The 16,683-nt window shown below is 41.6% G+C and overlaps 2 protein-coding genes and 1 non-coding gene across 6 annotated transcripts; 2 read left to right on the top strand and 1 right to left on the bottom strand.

The window, feature by feature from the left end:
• The first annotated feature begins 85 nt into the window (after window positions 1–85).
• On the top strand, window positions 86–7,143 carry LOC144007274 (uncharacterized). The gene is made up of 10 exons (XM_077506734.1): window positions 86–514; window positions 901–936; window positions 1,026–1,088; window positions 2,210–2,284; window positions 2,820–2,867; window positions 2,936–2,990; window positions 3,418–3,507; window positions 3,588–3,651; window positions 3,732–3,774; window positions 3,873–7,143. The coding sequence occupies exons 1-9, from the start codon at window positions 499–501 to the stop codon at window positions 3,753–3,755; spliced, it is 471 nt and encodes a 156-aa protein (XP_077362860.1). The 5' UTR covers window positions 86–498; the 3' UTR covers window positions 3,756–3,774; window positions 3,873–7,143.
• On the top strand, window positions 2,010–2,142 carry LOC144008205 (U8 small nucleolar RNA). The gene has a single exon (XR_013280722.1). It is a non-coding gene; the product is annotated as a U8 small nucleolar RNA (small nucleolar RNA).
• Window positions 4,220–16,683, bottom strand: fam83hb (family with sequence similarity 83 member Hb). Of its 4 annotated transcripts, XM_077506733.1 has the most exons (8): window positions 16,433–16,679; window positions 11,323–11,501; window positions 10,906–11,238; window positions 9,812–9,976; window positions 9,594–9,718; window positions 8,959–9,501; window positions 6,635–8,870; window positions 4,220–5,700 (listed from the first exon to the last, which is right to left on the bottom strand). In XM_077506733.1, exons 2-8 carry the CDS (start codon window positions 11,443–11,445, stop codon window positions 5,680–5,682), a joined length of 3,546 nt encoding a protein of 1,181 aa, XP_077362859.1. In that variant the 5' UTR covers window positions 11,446–11,501; window positions 16,433–16,679; the 3' UTR covers window positions 4,220–5,679. The 4 variants fall into 4 exon arrangements, with proteins under 4 accessions (XP_077362859.1, XP_077362857.1, XP_077362858.1 ...); XM_077506731.1 differs by having other exon boundaries at window positions 10,906–11,501; window positions 16,391–16,683; XM_077506732.1 differs by having other exon boundaries at window positions 10,906–11,501; window positions 16,395–16,683.

Genomic DNA, 16,683 nt, shown 5'->3' with positions numbered 1-16,683 from the left:
TTTTAACACTTGTCCAAGGGAAGTGTCGGCGCAAGCTGGACTGGCACCTTATTTACAATTTGAAGTTCTTTTCAGTTCACCAAAGATTACTTTTCATTCAATCCCAGGGCAGATTTAGACAAACGGCTTTCAGACTCAGGTTTGTACAGTTATAATGAAGCTATCAACATACAAATTCCACAACATAAGGCCTGAGATTCAAACCCAGAACCACTCAACAGTGAGACAGAAGTGCTACCCACTTGCACACTGTTGCCAGGAGTGAAACATCTAATGTTGACGTTGAGCTCGAATTAACCTTTTAACACTAAAATAAGGAATAAGAGGTTCAGAAAATGGATGAATGGACGTTAGTAAACATGGCCGCCGGTGAAGTGTACTATAAGTTTTTGGCGCCGAATTGTTTGAAACTTCCAGCGGACAATGTGGACATCACACGAGCTCGTTAAACGAGACAATTACAGCAAAAACTAAATTTCCTGGACAGTGGGCATAAAAATGAGCGATTCCGCAGGTGGGTCGACTTCCACTTCTTTTATTACTTGAGTAGAATATGAAAAATACGGAGTGCGACTGCTAGTTACTATCAGTTGTCAGTGTTGGTAATATTGCACTAGCTACTAGCATCAAGTTAGCTTCGTTAGCTTAAATATAATAAGTAGTATATGCTATTGTATTTATAGTACTTTATTTAAGTCTAATGTGACGTTGTAATTGATATTTGGACAAGCTCACTCTGCTAAAGTTACCACATTGTATTCCTAAAGCTAAATGTCTTTATTGTCAAAAGTGACGCTTAACTGGCTGTTTACAGTATTATTGCTTATAATTATTAAATAATAGATGTATTGTAAAAACTGAAAGACGTCGATACTTTTAACATTTATTTTCTTGTAACAGGGTTCAACATGGAAGATATCATTACAGCTAAAGCAGGCGAGCTTATCTAAATTGTGCTCAAATATTTTATACACACACACAAAAAAAAAAAACGTCTTAAACGATCTAATCTATTTATCCACTAGGTGGAGGTGCAGATGAGCTCAAAATTGAACAACTGAAGAGCAAACTCGCTTGCCTGCAACAAGGTAGCCAACCTTTTGATTTGTTTTTTTCTAAACACATTGTTTTAAATGACTTGTTTGGTAATTATACAATTAATATTGATCATGGTCCTATTTATACTAGGTATTATTGCGATGTGGACGACGATCTCCTGTAGAAAGTTCAGACTAATAATTTTCGAATATTTATGTTGGCAAATGTAATTCCGTGAGGATATTATATTATCCAAATAAACGCATTGTTAGTGTCCATTCAGTGCAGTAAAAATAATCAGTTACATAATCGTTCTTAAAAATAAATAAATAAATAAATATTTCCTAGCCTCTAAAGTTACAAATTGGACACTCTGGATACGTCTTTCCGTTCTTAGACTATTTATTTTAAAAACATAATAATAATAAAATAAAAAATAAAAATAAAAAGAGTACGTATTTATCACACCGTTATATTTTACGTGTTGGTTTTTAGTTTGCTTCGAGCGGAAGTTGCTCTCTGCTGTATTTCCGTTTCCGTGTTAAAAAAATAAATAAATAATTACGCCGGTGTGTTGTAACGTCTGTATTTGTTAACACAAAAATGCTAGACACAAAACGTGATATCTATGCTAATTATTATCTTATTTGGCGATGGAATTTGAAGTTAGCGTGAAAATTTCCCCACAGACTTCAATTCGCTTCGTTTAGCATTTTGCGCCAATAAGAACGCATGCTTGCTATGACGTCATGTTAAATTTTAGCATATATTATATGCTGAACATTCAAAATCAGTACAGAAATTAATGTCTCGTCGCGTTGCGACTCGTTCTGCAACATTTCCAGTACGTAGGCATAACGAACTTTCACCCCACTCTTATTAAAGTAGGGAGGTTAGCATAGCAAGGTGAAACCGTGAGTTAGTTGGCTGTACCTCGAAATGAAGTCGTCGATTTGGCGATGTTGGCGTTATTGTCAGTGAGGTATATCCTTACCTGTTACTCCTCTTTTGGAGTTTCAGAACATGATGAATGGAGTTGCATGAGATATGATTAATATCTCCCTTCTGCTTGGACTGCAACACCCAAGCAGGAGCCATTCTGATTTATGTAGTTGTATAAGAAAACAACTTGAATTTTCTCTTTCGGTTCTATATTACTATTTGTTTGCAGGCAAAAATGTCCTGGTGGAACAAATTGTAGAGAGGGAATCACTCGTGAAGCGTCTACGGGAGGAGCTTGCTTCACGTAAGGAGCGCATATTGTATATTCTAATCACATACGGTTGGTTCATGGACATGGAACCTCCAAGCAGAAGTTCCCCTGAAAAGTTTTACTCTTTGGTCTTCAGTTAGCATTTTCTGGAATAATACGCTTGCAAAGTAATAGGAATGTGAATTCAGGTGGCGATGTTGTGATGACAAAGACGGAAAAAATGTAATAATGATAACCACAGACACTATAATGGAATTCTAACTAAATTAAACGGCACTGAGCTTTACTAAATGCCACTAGGGGACAGTATAGCACAGTCAAACACCTCCATGTTCCCTCGCCATAATGCCAACAGCTTCTCACTTACATCACACTGAACTTTTCTTTACACTAATATATTAGATACTATAGATATATTTGTCTTAATTTCTTTAGAAAAATGCCCATTTAGGGGTTCGACTTAGCAGTGTTCTCTGTCTATTGCTGCCAGCATTTGCAATGGGATCATTCATATCCTAGTAAAGTACATATAAAAAAAAAATAATAAAAAAATTCTTTGTTGTTTCAGTGCAAACAGAGGCCTACCAACTGGAGAGGACCGATCAAGAAAAAAATGGTACTGCACAGTTTATGAAGCTGTCAATCATTCTGGTAAAAGAAAAATGCCTCTTTTTTTTCCTCAAGAATTGTCACAGAAGTTGCAGTTCCAGTGCGAGGAATCTGAGCGAGAGTCTGTCAGGTGATCTTTCACACTCAAACCGGAGGAACGACATACCTAAAAGTCCTGAAGACATGATTCGTTTTCTAAAATGAAAATGTGTTATTTTCACACTAGGCGGTAGTCATTTACTATAGCCCTCGCCAAGTTGCCATCCATCTGTGGAAAATAAGGTTTTTCCTAGTTGATAGATAATATATTGGTTAGTTGGCTTTTAAACGGAACATGATTTGGAAAAGTGACTTTTTAAATTGTGTGTTTACAAGTTGAAGTAGTACAGACTTTAGACGACCTGCACACCCACCAAGTTAGAAATTTAACAACCAAGTAAATCTTTTGCCAGCTGCATATTTTTGAAAAACTTTGTCTGTGAGCAAGATTTTGTGAATCAGTGAAACATGCATGTATCGTATTTTTACATTTTTGCTCTACCTGACCTCCATTTTAGGCTTGCCGGGCAGAACAAGAAGAGTGAAGAACTCCTGGCACAGCACCGGTATGAAATCCAGGAGTTGAAGCTCATGCGGCGCAAGCTTCGGTGCATATTTAACCATCAGTATTATCCACAATTATTTATTACTGTACATCTACAGTAAACTAAACGTGTGTAAACTACAGGATGAAGTTTGAGAATCAGCTCCATCACTTGATTGACCAGCACAAGCAACTGTATGCCATAATTGTAAGTTGACCAGTTTTCCAACACCTTGTATAAAGTATACTATAGTGTTAATAACTTAAATATTCTGATTGGATTTTCAGAAAGATTCCCAGCCGAAAAAGTGAGGCAGAGCATTGACTCAAGGTAAATAACTGTAGCGCATATTATTTTTTCCTGGCGTACTTATTCTTATTTTCCCTTTCCTTTCCTTTCCTTTGACTCTTGTTCCATGACTCTTTCAGAATGTGAGACGTTAGCTCACCTGATGACATACGCCGCAAGGACTTAAAGTGCACATTGACTTGCAATTTAATAGGAAAAAAAACAGGGTAGTTTCCTCCTTTTGTCCCATGTTGACCCAAGGTAACTGTCAAATTGTTCCCCTGCTAAATATGTTGGATTTTTTACACTCCAGTTTTAATAACATGTTTCAAATCTGTTTAACATGAAATGTTTAATTCTTGTTAAGCCAATACGTTGTCACTTCTGTAATTGCAAAAGTGCACAGACAAGCATTATTGGCATTGAAGAGTTTTAATAAAAGTACGTATTTGCAGCATACTTCAAATACAATTTAATAATACTAAAATGACCACATATTCCAATTTTATTTAAAAAAATATGAATACAAGGTTCCTAGATACTACAGTGTGACAAGTATTTGTTAATTAAAAACAACCAAGCAATTAATTATTTTGTATATTTACAATCCCGCGTATAAAACTGTGCAGAAAAACACAAACAAAAAAACAAAACAAAACTAGACCATCCTAAATCTTTGGTTTAATCACAAAATCCGACCGAGGTGTCAACGACATCCAAAATGAATTGAATGAATCACGTCAGCATAACGTTTGTATCCTTTCGCATCTCGCTCCAGAGGCGGGAACGCAGACTTTCTCCAGTTCAAGTTGAAGCTGTAAACATGTTTATGTACATTAAATAACAAGTTTAAAGCCAAAAAACGACTGCACTTAGCGCTGTTGTGCCAACCTGTTGAGAGTCCTGCAAGTTGACTACAAGCTCGAACCCTCCTGTTATGGCGTAGCTCGAAATAACCTTTGTTCAAATTAGAAAGTCTAGAAAAAAATAATTTTTAAATACAAAAGGAAATTCACAATAAAATGTTTTATGTTGGCCTGTCCTTCTTATTTTCTTTTTATTATAAATATTTTTATATTATTGTTTAATTTGCATTACTTGGTAGATAGACACAAGTGGGCAGAACTGTCTAATGCAGGGGTGAGTAAAATTGTGCTCAGGGGATGGTCACGTTTGATTTTTTTTAAAATTGGACAAAACTTTATGTGCATATTTTTTTATTTAACTAATATTTACAATAAAACAATGAGAAAATACAAATTAAAATTATGAAAGGGCTTTCATAATGTAAACGCTCGGTGGGCCAAATCAAAGAACATTGTTCATCCTATGTGGGCCATATTTTGCCCATCCGGTCTAATTATACACAGTCTCTTCTGGGGAAATATTACACGCATATTCCCACTTTATTTCATATACATCGTCTCTTATTTCATACTAATTAAACGCGCAAATATTCAACATGGATAAGTGTCATCTCCAGCTGACATAACAGGAGGGTTGTAATAGTTTCTCACTGTTAATATTTGTGTTTTAGATTTTGGCACACATTCCAAGTGGGAAAACAAAACAAAAGACAAAGTACATGTTTTTTGTTGTTGAATGGCTTATATCTGTCTTTTCGTTCGCTCAACATGTTTTTTAACTTCCACTTTCAGTCAACAAGCCCGCACCAAGCCCATCTTCTCTTTTGCACACTATCCACTTCCAGTCACCTTTTAAGGTCAAAGTTGTACCAGTGTTTGGCAAACAGGCACATTCTGCACCCATTGATTTAATTTTTTTTTCCATTTTCCATGGTGTAGTTTCAAGCTTTCTTCCGGGTAAAAAACAAAACAAAAACAAATCCAGCAGGAGAGGTCGCTGTGTTGGAGCGTTGTTGGCACGTTAGTGGGTTTGATCATCGTGCTTTGGTCGATACCCACGCCGTCGTCATCTTTTTGCCCGTTATCCCAGGCTATTTCCCATCTGGTAAAAGAAACAACAATGCAGTTGGTGGTGGTGTCAATTTAAATAGTCAAACATATTTGCGTTGACTGAATTAATACTTTATTTTGAACCTTTTACGGCTCAACATTTCAGTAACTCGATGTGTTATCCTAAAACCACATATTGTGGTATTGTAACAGAAAGAATTAGATTGAGATTATTTTTTGAATGCTGCTACTGAATGTATCCAATCAAATGACAACGTTGTGATGCAGTAATCTTACACCGCTGCACAAAGTAGTTCAATGCATGAAATTCTTATCCTTGAAAGGTCATCATCTGAGCACCCCCGTATTTCACCTGTTATGTTTGACTTTCATATGGCATGATTTGGATTATAAAACCAACACATGGTACCACCTAAAACCACTCGCAGGTTGGTCTATTCTGTTGGGTTTTGGAGTGAAACTTAAGGGTGAAACGAAAATGCACTATAAACTTCACATGTGTACTTATAATTTTTTGATCCTCTCCAAACCTTTGAATGAACATGTCCAACTGCTCATTGTTTTAGTGCTTTTTGCACAACTCGCATTAGACATTATGAAATCATCATCATGGGACAAAAACCTAACGATTAGTCCACACATTGCCATAGCAAGGCATCAAACACGAAGTGGCCTCTGAGCTTAGAGCATCGCCGGCAGTTTGCAACAAAGGTTTGTGGATCAAAGACCTGTTGTGAATTTCCCTGTTAGCTCCTTGTTTGAGTGCATCAAGTTTTGCAAAAACTTAAAACACTGAACAGTTGGAATTAAGCATTCAAAAGTTTAAAGGTCAAATTAGGCTAACCTCTAAAGGCCATAGTGCATTTAAGTTTCTGATTGAAATTTACCCGCAAGTCCAATATCTAGATACGCCCTCCTAACTCTATGTCAACTCTGTGTCATCATCATACATAGCAGCAAACTACCTCAAAGCGGCTGTAGACCTTCTTCTCCTTCCTCAGGCTCTCTATCCTCTTCAGTAGTCCCTCCCTCTCCTGTACAACGCCTTGTGGTCGCAGGAAGCGATTCTTCTTGGCGGTGAAGTCGTCCTTTGCATCGCGGTCTCCATCCTCCTCCCGGTCATGTCGGTTCTTCTGACTGTTTGCTGAGATCTGCTCCAGGATGACCTTGGTATCGTCGCGGAGGTTGCTGCTGAAAAGCACCGAGCTCCCGGTGGGCTGGTACCGTGATGAGCCTGAAGTGCCAGGCGATGTCCTGTGGTTGGCGGTGGTCTGATCGGCAGCGCTGGAGCCTGTCTCCTTATTTTGTTTTTTATTGTAATCTTCCACCATTTCTTTCACCGTGCTCATACTGACCCTATCTTCTCCCGAGGACTTCTTGTCCTTATCCTTGGGACCCAAGAGTCCCTTTAGCCTCTGAGTCTGTTTCTTCAGGAAGTCAAGCGTCTTGCCATCCCCCTTTGCATCGCCAAGCGTGTTTATAGATGTGTTGGATCCCATAACTTTCTCTTTAGAGTCGTCATGCGGCAGTGTAGAGGAACTATGAGAGCGAGTCTTCTTCAACTCGCTCTTTTCGGAGTCCGTAGCATCCGTCAGGATCTCCTCGCCACAGGAGACCCTACGAGGATTAAGTCCCTTAAGCTTAAGCGGGTCCCGTTTGAAGATCTTGGGCGATGGAAGGGGTTTTAAACTCTTGAATATGTCTTTCTTTTGATTGTCTGACGAGTTCTCCTCCTTGTGGGTTTCAGGAGGCTTCACGCTTACGAAAGGCTTGGGAGAGAGTAGAGACGGTTTGGTGGATGTGAGCGAAGCTCGTTTATTGAGTTCCACCAGTTTTGCTGAGACATCCGGTTTCTTTGTCTCGGATTCTGTCGAACTAATAGCAGAACTGGCTGTAGTAGTTGTGGCGGAATCGTCAGAATAGTCTGGCTTCTTCTCTGCTGGCTCGGGAACTTTTAGCGATGCTTTAGTCTCCATTTTGGATGCTTTTCGCTTAGCAGCTACGTCTTTGAAGTACTTAAGTCGACTGGCAGGGTCATTGATGTTCAGAGATGATGATGTGTCAGTGCTGGAGGTCTCAACAGTCTGATTTGACTCCATGTACTCTTGAGGTTTCTGGAATTCATCTTTTCCTTCTGATATGTCTGTCAGTTGTTTCTCGCTTTCATTTGCATCCTCACTTTTCTCCTCGTCCTTCTCCTTGCTCTGTTCCTCAGCCACTTTTTTCCACTCAAAAGGTTCCCGAGACAACGATCGCCGCTTCTCTAGGATCTGGGCCACAATAGAGGATTTGCCCTCGTCCTCCGTGGCGGATTTCAGGCCGCCACTCCCACTATGCATTTCTGCTTTAGAAGATGAGAATATGAGTGACGAGCGTAGACGTGAGCTACGCTGAAGGAGCGGGTTTATCCGTGAGCGGAAGGAGTCATGTTTGGAAAGGAAGAGTTCTGGAGGATCTTTGGCTTCTTTTTCCCTGCTGTCCTCTTTTGCAGAATACCACTTATCATCTCTCTCCCGTTCTTTCTCCACTTCCTTCTCACTTCTATCCAGCGAAACTGAAGAAAGCGGGTCCTTAGTGGTTGACTCCTTGCTGTTGTCGTCTGGGATGATTGGCTTTCCAAAGCGTGGTTTTTGGATATCTGCTCTGGGCTTAGGGGCGACATTTGATGGCTCCTTTGTTCCAAAGCGGGTTCCTGAACCTTCACTGAGCTCCTGAGCAGGTGGAGGATCTTCAAATGCGTCAGGCCCTGCTGGTTGATTCAGACCATCTTCTCCGCCTTCCTCATATGCGCTGAGATATGAGTGGATCCTCCAGTTCCGCAATCCATGTCGGACGCTTGCATCCTCGCTGTGTTCCTGATCTGAATGCTTCGGAAATGACTTCTTGTCTGGTGGGTGAGGATGTGTGGGTGAGCTCTGACAAGCATAAGCCTGACCAATGGTTGGCCTCTTCTGGGCGGAGCTTCCGCCATACCTTCCAGCTACCGGAGGCGCATGAAACCCATCAGGTCCACTTAAATCATCAGAGGAAAGATGTGCATGGCCTCTCCCATAGTTTCCTGAGCTGAACTCTAGGTCTGAGCGAAATGAGCTTGAATCTGAATACTGGTCGATGGGTAGATGTGGAGGACGATGTCTGTCATAGTGTCCGTGGCCAGAGCCTGGTCCCGGACCTTCACTGTAGAAATGGTGTCTTAGGTCCCTGTAAATAAAATGCAGAGATTCAATGAGATTTATCAGTGGCTATGAACACTAACACCGAAATATTGAGGATCGAAAAGGCAGCATACCTGTGGAAGTCTGTCTCATCCAGATTGTTCATGACTCTGTGCTTCATGTAGTTCCTGGAGGACATGTAATTGTCCTGGGTTCCTTCCGCGTAGCTGTGCCTCTTGAAGCCGCTCATCTCCATCTGCCGGGACACGATGGATCGTCCCTGCTCCAAGTAGGACTGCTGTGGACGAAACTGTTGCTGGGAATACTTCCCAATCATAATTCCTGACCCATGCTCAATGGTGTGACGAAAGGGGTCGTTTCTCCGGAAAGGAAGTGCCAGGTTGCGCTCCTGATCTCCGTATGGGAAGCCTGAGGTAATCTCTGGCTGCCTCCGGAAGCCCAATGGGTTCCGTAAGGACTGGGTCCTCTTTAAGCCCAACTGTCGGCTTAAGTAACTGCCGGTGTCTGGGACTGAAAGGGTTCCGTCTGACGGGTCGATGACGAGGGGCTCCGACTGAGCGTAGAGAATACGAAACTCTTCATCGAATGTGGCCACCAGCTCTCCAAGAAAAAGGTGAGCGATGCAGCGGTGAATTTTTTCATACGACCACATGAAGCTTTAAAAAAAAAAAAAAATAGAAGAAAATTATCTTAATTATATGATAACTAGAAAGAAGTCCAACAAAAAATCCCAAGGGACAGCACTCACCTGTAATTACCACTGAGCACAGCCCTGCAATCAGCCAATAGGAAACGATCTTTCATTTGCCCCTTGAATGACTTCCCTGTTCGGGATTGATACGTTATTCCTGCCACAGTCCTGACACGCATCATCTGTAAAATTTAAATACACTGTAATGTGTCAGGTTTCATATTATTGAGGCAGGCCTACCTTACTGGATGATAAACATCTGACAAAACACTTACCTGGATTAAGTCCAAGTTGACCTTACAGTTGCTCACCATGGAGACAAAGTTAGGAGCTTCCTGCTCATCCAGAAGAATATAAACTGGAATGTGGCGCGCCGTCGCATCCAAGAGGTCGGCGAAAATGTCCACATCGGTAAATGTGTCCATCACCACTGCAATAACCTGAAAAATAGAAGAAAATGATTACTTGTTAATTGTTATACAAATCAAACAGTCTGACTTGTTTGTTTGAAAAATCAGTGCCACTTCCAGTCCTGTAGAAGATGTCAATATGCATTACCTATGCTGCTTTCCCAGTACACTGTGCCAAGGGGAAACAGCCAAAATTACGCCGCATTGAATGCATCAGTCATGATGAGACAAACAACCAGTTCTCTCATATTTAGATCTTAGTGTGTTGGAGAAATTTTATCAGAGAGAAGACAGAGCAGTGAGAAAACGTGTCCACTGGAGTATAATACCGGGTAACAGGGTTAGACTACGTCCATTTAAAATCTCCATGAGCAGCCAGTTACCAGTCATGTTATGTTAAAAGTTGTTTCGAGACTTGAGTCTGAAACATCATCAGACTTGAACCTAAAAACGCATACTACGCAGAACTGTAAAACCGCAATGTATTGATTGCATTCAATAAGTGATACAAGGAGAATCAATGGGGGCTAAACTCCAAACAAGCCGCCAATGCGAGCAGGTCTAACTAGCAACTACTCATGAGTCCTCACATCTGGCATGTGCATCTCTTCATAATTACCTCTCTTTAGCTCTCGCCAAAGCCTGGCAACCAGACATTTGTCAGGAAGGGCGTAGCAGCAAAGTTGGCAGTGTCAGATCGAAAGTACAATTATTCTCACAGGGAGATAGCATTACCCAAACATGCAAGAGTCAACAATGCTCTGGCTGCTCAGTACGTGTGATAAAGACAAGATAGAATACGACATGTTGATTTATGACGTGCGGGTTACACACTTGCTTTCATGTGGTGTCTTTAGTTTTGAGTGCAAACCTGATTGCTGGTTCTTGTGAGATGCTTTAAGCTACCCTGCAGGTGCCACATTTCTCCCAAACAAGGCTGGATCAGCACATTTTCTTACCTGGCGAGCATTCTTGATGAGTCTCCTGGCTTGCTCCTTGATGCTTGGCATGTTTGGCTCTGATGGGTTCACCAGAGTGGTGACCTCTGTGGGCCCGATGAAGCTGTTCTGTGTCAACGGCCATCCTAGGTCCAGGCCCGGAGCTGGCATGTCGGACTGCATTGGCCAATAAGTGTCGGACGAGCCCTCCACATTGTGGCCTGCCTCCGGGTACCTCAAGTCAGGGACGCTGTGGGCGTGTGTGGGCTCCTGGATAGTGGATTTGATGTGCTCAATTTCAGCTTGTGCCAGGAAGCTAACCACATCTGCGCACTGCAGGAACTCATAGTACCCCTGGTGGGATAAAAAGCATACAATCAACTCGTAGTTTTGACACAAATATACCTGAAATACCCTGAAATTCTTTCTTTTTTTTACCGATATGTCATTCTCTATCAATGCGTCAATGGCAAGTCGGTATTCCTCCTTGTAATGCGGAGGCAGGTAGTTTGGGTCCAGGGGGTTATCACCAATGGATGAACTCTGAGACCGGTGAGCCATGTTTGGAGATACGAGTGGGAGTCAAAGTCGAGGTCGTTGGTGGGTAATGCGGAACTCTACAGCACAAAAGCAAGAGAAAAAGGTATCTCGATACATCAATGTTGATTTTGCTGAAAACAACAGTGAGAATTGGTGAGCAGGAAGTGGAAAAATGTGCTGCGGGAAAGGTATGCAGAGGTGTATGGACAGGTTCTCTTGTTAAGATCCCTGCTGAGTCAACCTATCACAGGCAGAAGCCATTCAGACGCCAAGTCGGGAGGGATAGCATGATGAATATGTTACAAAATAGACATAGTTACTTGGCTATGAAAACAGATACAAATAAGCAGTTTTAGTCAAAACTCAATTCAACTTCAACACTCCTGTCTAGTTGCTCCTGTTTTTACTTAGGTCCTTGTCATTTGATCGAAACCTCAATAGTTTAGTCCAGTGATACGTTGCCCTTATGAGTTCATTCCATGACCAAGCTCGTAACTCAATTTACAAACCATTTTCCCAATTGCAAGTAAGGAATTTAAATTTAATCTGTTCCAACTGTCTAAAAAAACAAAATTTTTCTTCTGTTTTTAAAAGAAAACTTGTAAGTTAAGATACTACAGTATTTGGAAACGCTGCAGACATGAACCCTCACTCACAGTTTGAAAAGAAAGACCTCCAACATATAAACACAAGGTCAAACAAGTCACCTACTCTGAACTAATAATTGCCTTAAGCACCCTCATAATGAGCCCTAATTGTAGTTATCATGAGTATCTCTTGGAAACACTGTTTTTATTATTATTCCTAAACTGAATGTGATATAAATGTATGTATTGTAGAAATTAAGAACATGAACCCCTTCTCTCAAAACTCATCAAGTAGGCCCCCATTGGACAAATTGAAAACAAATCAGCCCCCGACACCAGCTTCCCCAATCAATTCGAAATGAGGCTGGCATGCCTATCATAAAAGGACGAACAAACGATTCTCAAGAATCCATGTCTGAAAAGGAACATTAAGTCGGCCATTTTGTTTTAAAGTAGCCAATTTAGGGTAAATTCCAGGGCTTAAACTTTCAACAAACAAATTCCTATTAAGGAATTGGTAATGCTCCCAGGCTGTATTCCAAGTACAGCATAGTGATGTGTAGAGTACAATCAGCTGAGCCCACCAGCTCAACACCACCCCCACCACCCCCAATAGTTTTTACATTTAATTTGGCCCTAACAGCTGCATAAAAGATGTCTCATCTGGTGGCGGCGGCACTCTGACTTTACGAGCCCCTCGAGAGTTCACTCGGCATTTTGGGATTGTGAACTTGCAGCTCTGTCTCAGGTTGTTGAGAGAATTCCAACTCAAGGGGATCACGTTTGTCTTTGTTTTCAGTCCGAACCAAGGCAAAAACCACAATCCTGTTGAGCAACTTGGTTTTTGATTGTGTGGATACGTCTCCGTGGAAACGTACGGTCCGTCATACTATGTTGGGAGTCTGATTGTCAGTGTGCGCACAAATGATCCTTGTTATTTAAGAGGCCAAGTGTTTTTGTTTAAACTTAAAGAGCGTGTGATCTTTCTACGTTTGTTGTTCTGATAGCAAGGCGGACCTAAGGGAGGTCAGGGAGAGCCAAGTTTACTAAAAGTGGCCCAAGTGAGTCAACACGTAGCTCTTTTTTTTTTTTTTGCTAGCTGGTGAGTCATCTGGGAGCAAAATGGCTGACTTCCTGCTTTCTCCCTCTCATTCCTAGCAGTTGGAACTGAGCATTTGTGGTCTGCCCCTCTCTTCCAAAGTTCCACAGCGGCCCGGGAAGTATGTTGGGCATACATGCTACATCGCATGGAATCATTTCACAACCCCCAACATTTGATTGTTAAATCAAGCTGCCTCAGGCTTGATCCGTTCTGCTGAATCATCACATTTGAGTTGTGTGATGAAATTCACACGTGTGAAGAAATAACGCGGAACAGGGCCTGGAGGTTTCTGAGTCAAGCCTGATTGAGCGCTACTGCGGAAAGAAGCACTGATGAGCAGCTCTCTCAAAGCCAACCCTCCCTACCTGGCTTACTCGTTGGGATAGTCAAATAAACACAGCCTGCTCGCTTTGTTTTGACAGCAACATCAAGCTGCTGAAAGTGACACAGCGCTACGGATCGAACGCTGTTCCTCCGTTACGTGGCAAAGTGAAATGACTGACAAGGACATGACAGCCTCGACAAAGGCTATTTTAAAACACAACAGGCAACGACAAAGCCGTTGAACGCACATTTAGACTCAAAACTTGGTTAAAGGTTGGGGCCTCCAAAAAAAAAAAAGGATTTACACACTGTTCCTTGCTTACCTGTATGTGAATGTGACTCGGACAAGGACACTGCAGCCTCAGCAAAAAAACTTGTCAGGCACGTTGACAACGACAGTAATAGGTTCATGTCCAGATCACAATGTTGTCAAAACATTCTTTTAAATGTTAGGGTAAGTGTCCGGATCAGGATTAGGGTAAAGTTAGGCTAAAAGGATTAGGGTTTAGGGGGAATGACAACTATCCCAATTTTCCATCTTAACCATGACCACTTCAAACTACAGATCAATCACACAACAGTTCTCAGACACCACACGGATAAACGTTCTGTTGAGATTGCATTGCAAAAAAGCTGCGAAAAAGGCCTTGGCAACATGCATAAAAACCCAATTGTGCTCATGTTCGGGTTTTTAAACCCCTATAAGGTTACTCCTTTTTTAAACCCGAATATTTGGTCATATAACATTCGGAATATCTTCTGCTTGTTTTCTGCGCATGCTCTGTTCACAAGGAATCTTGGTCTACAGTACGCAAGTACTTGTCTGTGCGGCGGCCATCTTACGTTGCCACTTGATAGGTGAGCCTTATTTGAATACATAGATTTCTCTGTGGCGTTTATACTTTATTTTCTGTTACTACGGCGAAAATGTGTATACAGTATATACGTGTACATAAGTCAGTGCGTCTGTCATGTCCTTCATTTTCAACGTTTTTCACATTTATGTTGGAAGACGATGCTAACATATTAAGCCCTGTATTCAAATGTTTGCATCTCAAGGCTCCAAACTGTCGCAGTCATTGAAAACTTGACTGTTTTTTTTGTTTTTTTTTGTTTTTTCTAGCAGTGCCAGGCCTTCAACCTCTGCCAGGTTTCTAAGCCTGATGTTGAGATGAGCTCATTCTTGGCATTCCTGTGTTGACATTCACATGAAATACCATTCATCAGAAGATGTTCACCCACACCAAAAAAATGGCTTTCCATCTCAACACCTGAATCAGTAACCCGGCAGCCATATTCCTCGATCGCAAACTTAATCTGACGTCTCCTAACCCGCCTCGCCCACTCATGCCAATCGGGCATACCTGGCGTTCATTTAGTGAGATAATTCGGTCCAGCAAGGAATACCTGAGAACAGGTTGGGAGGGACGAGCCAGTTCATGTGCTGCACTGTCACCGCTTTTCAGCGGCAGCTGGCGTTAACGTGCCCGGACAGACGGGCGCAAACAACGCACGTCGTGTCTTTCTGTGTTTCGTCACACCTTGGCGCAACTGTTGAGTGCCGGACAAAAGGGAGAACTCAAGGTCGAGTTCAGTGTATGGAAGCCAACGGTCCAGGGCTTCGTGCTGTTTACTGGCACAAAACCCAACAAAAGACATTTTAACTCTTTGTATGGTAAACATTGAAACGTGGTGACCCACAAGTGCCACAACTTGTGAATTATTCTAGTTACAAGGTGTTAATTGTTGTTTAGCGACCTTTTTCCTCATTATATATATATAAAAAAAAACATTTTCCTTGCCAGATTCAGGACTTTTTATACTACGTTATTCGCATAATATTGCAACTTGATTCCTGCAGTAATTTTTACTTAAAAAAATAAATTCTCACGTTATTTTGAACTTTTCCCACAAAATATTACACCATCCACAGTATTGTGAAATTATGATTTCTTTCTTGCAGTTGCTTCAACTTTCATCTCACGATATGGCTGAGATGACGTGATATTTGTAATTTGTTTGTTACAACTTTATTCCCATAATTTTACATTATTCCACTCAGTATTCTACCTTTTTTCCCTCATACAATTAGTTTGTTCCTCACAGTTGCTCCAACTTCGTGATGCTTAGGAATTTTCCTACATTATATTAGCAGCAACATTCTTCTTGGGATTTTTTTTTTCTTCACTGGTTTCCCTAGAAATGATTTGTGTGAAATCTGCATTGCTGCCCCTGCGGTTTCCTGGCGGTACTACACCATTCTTTCCGTGTCCGCCAGCTTTGGTAGTCACTATGTAACACAGATCATGAATGGACCTTTTCCACCATCTTCCAGGACGGAATGAAACCACTTTAGCCTGTGGCTACCCCAACAAAGACCACATCTATAAAAGGACGCACCGCAAGAAATTCTTACCCCAATACCGACTTTCCCCCCCTTGTAATTACACACACTGAACCACTGTTTTCCAAGTGAGTGACTCACCGGGAAAACACGGGCAACCCGATTTGAATTTACGCTTTTTTTATGACTGCAAACCAAATGTGTTGTGCGCAATAATGACTGTTAGGTATCAAAGTCCACAGGCGAGGAACGTCTCGAAACTGGTTGACTTAATTAGGCACACCTTTTGTGAATATCATGTATATTTTGAATTTGTTTTTAAGGGATGTCCTTGGGCAGTAGTTACCTGGACTGCAGCTCAAAGACATTTTACATTTTTTTCCAACTGTAACTGCACTCACACGGTGAACTAGAATACAATCAGAGAAAAATATGAAAACATTTATGTGCAAAGCAGAAGAAGTGCAGAGAAAACTGGACAGGACACATGAAATGGAATAGAATGGCAGCTTTATATAGGACAGAATACAGTAGAATAGAATGGAATGCGGAGCATGAATAGAAGCGTAAAAGTCAAGTCAGGAAGTAAATTGAATAGAGCCAGTGTACCAACTTGCTCTTTTGTCCAACTTGCTTTCGCCTTCCATTTACCTCCAAAGTTGTACAGCGTCTTCCCTTCGTTTCCGCATTTGAACTTGTAAAAAAACAAAACAAACAATTGTCAAATCCTCCCTCGAAGCGAGTCTCCAGGCCCGAGTCGACTGCTGTGCGCGCGCGTGTCGGTCCAAGTGCACCCTCGGGGCCGCCGCCACTACGGCAAATGAAGAAGGAGGGACCGGGACGCTCAGTGAGAGGCTCCACGCTCCCCCGCTCACCGGCCGAGAGACTCCGCCCAGAGACGT

The sequence above is a fragment of the Festucalex cinctus genome, chromosome 19 (genome assembly GCF_051991245.1).
Source record: "Festucalex cinctus isolate MCC-2025b chromosome 19, RoL_Fcin_1.0, whole genome shotgun sequence".
Lineage (NCBI taxonomy): Eukaryota > Metazoa > Chordata > Actinopteri > Syngnathiformes > Syngnathidae > Festucalex > Festucalex cinctus.
The sequence above is the reverse complement of the archived record's forward strand: the minus strand, read 5'-3'. Positions and strand labels throughout refer to the sequence as shown.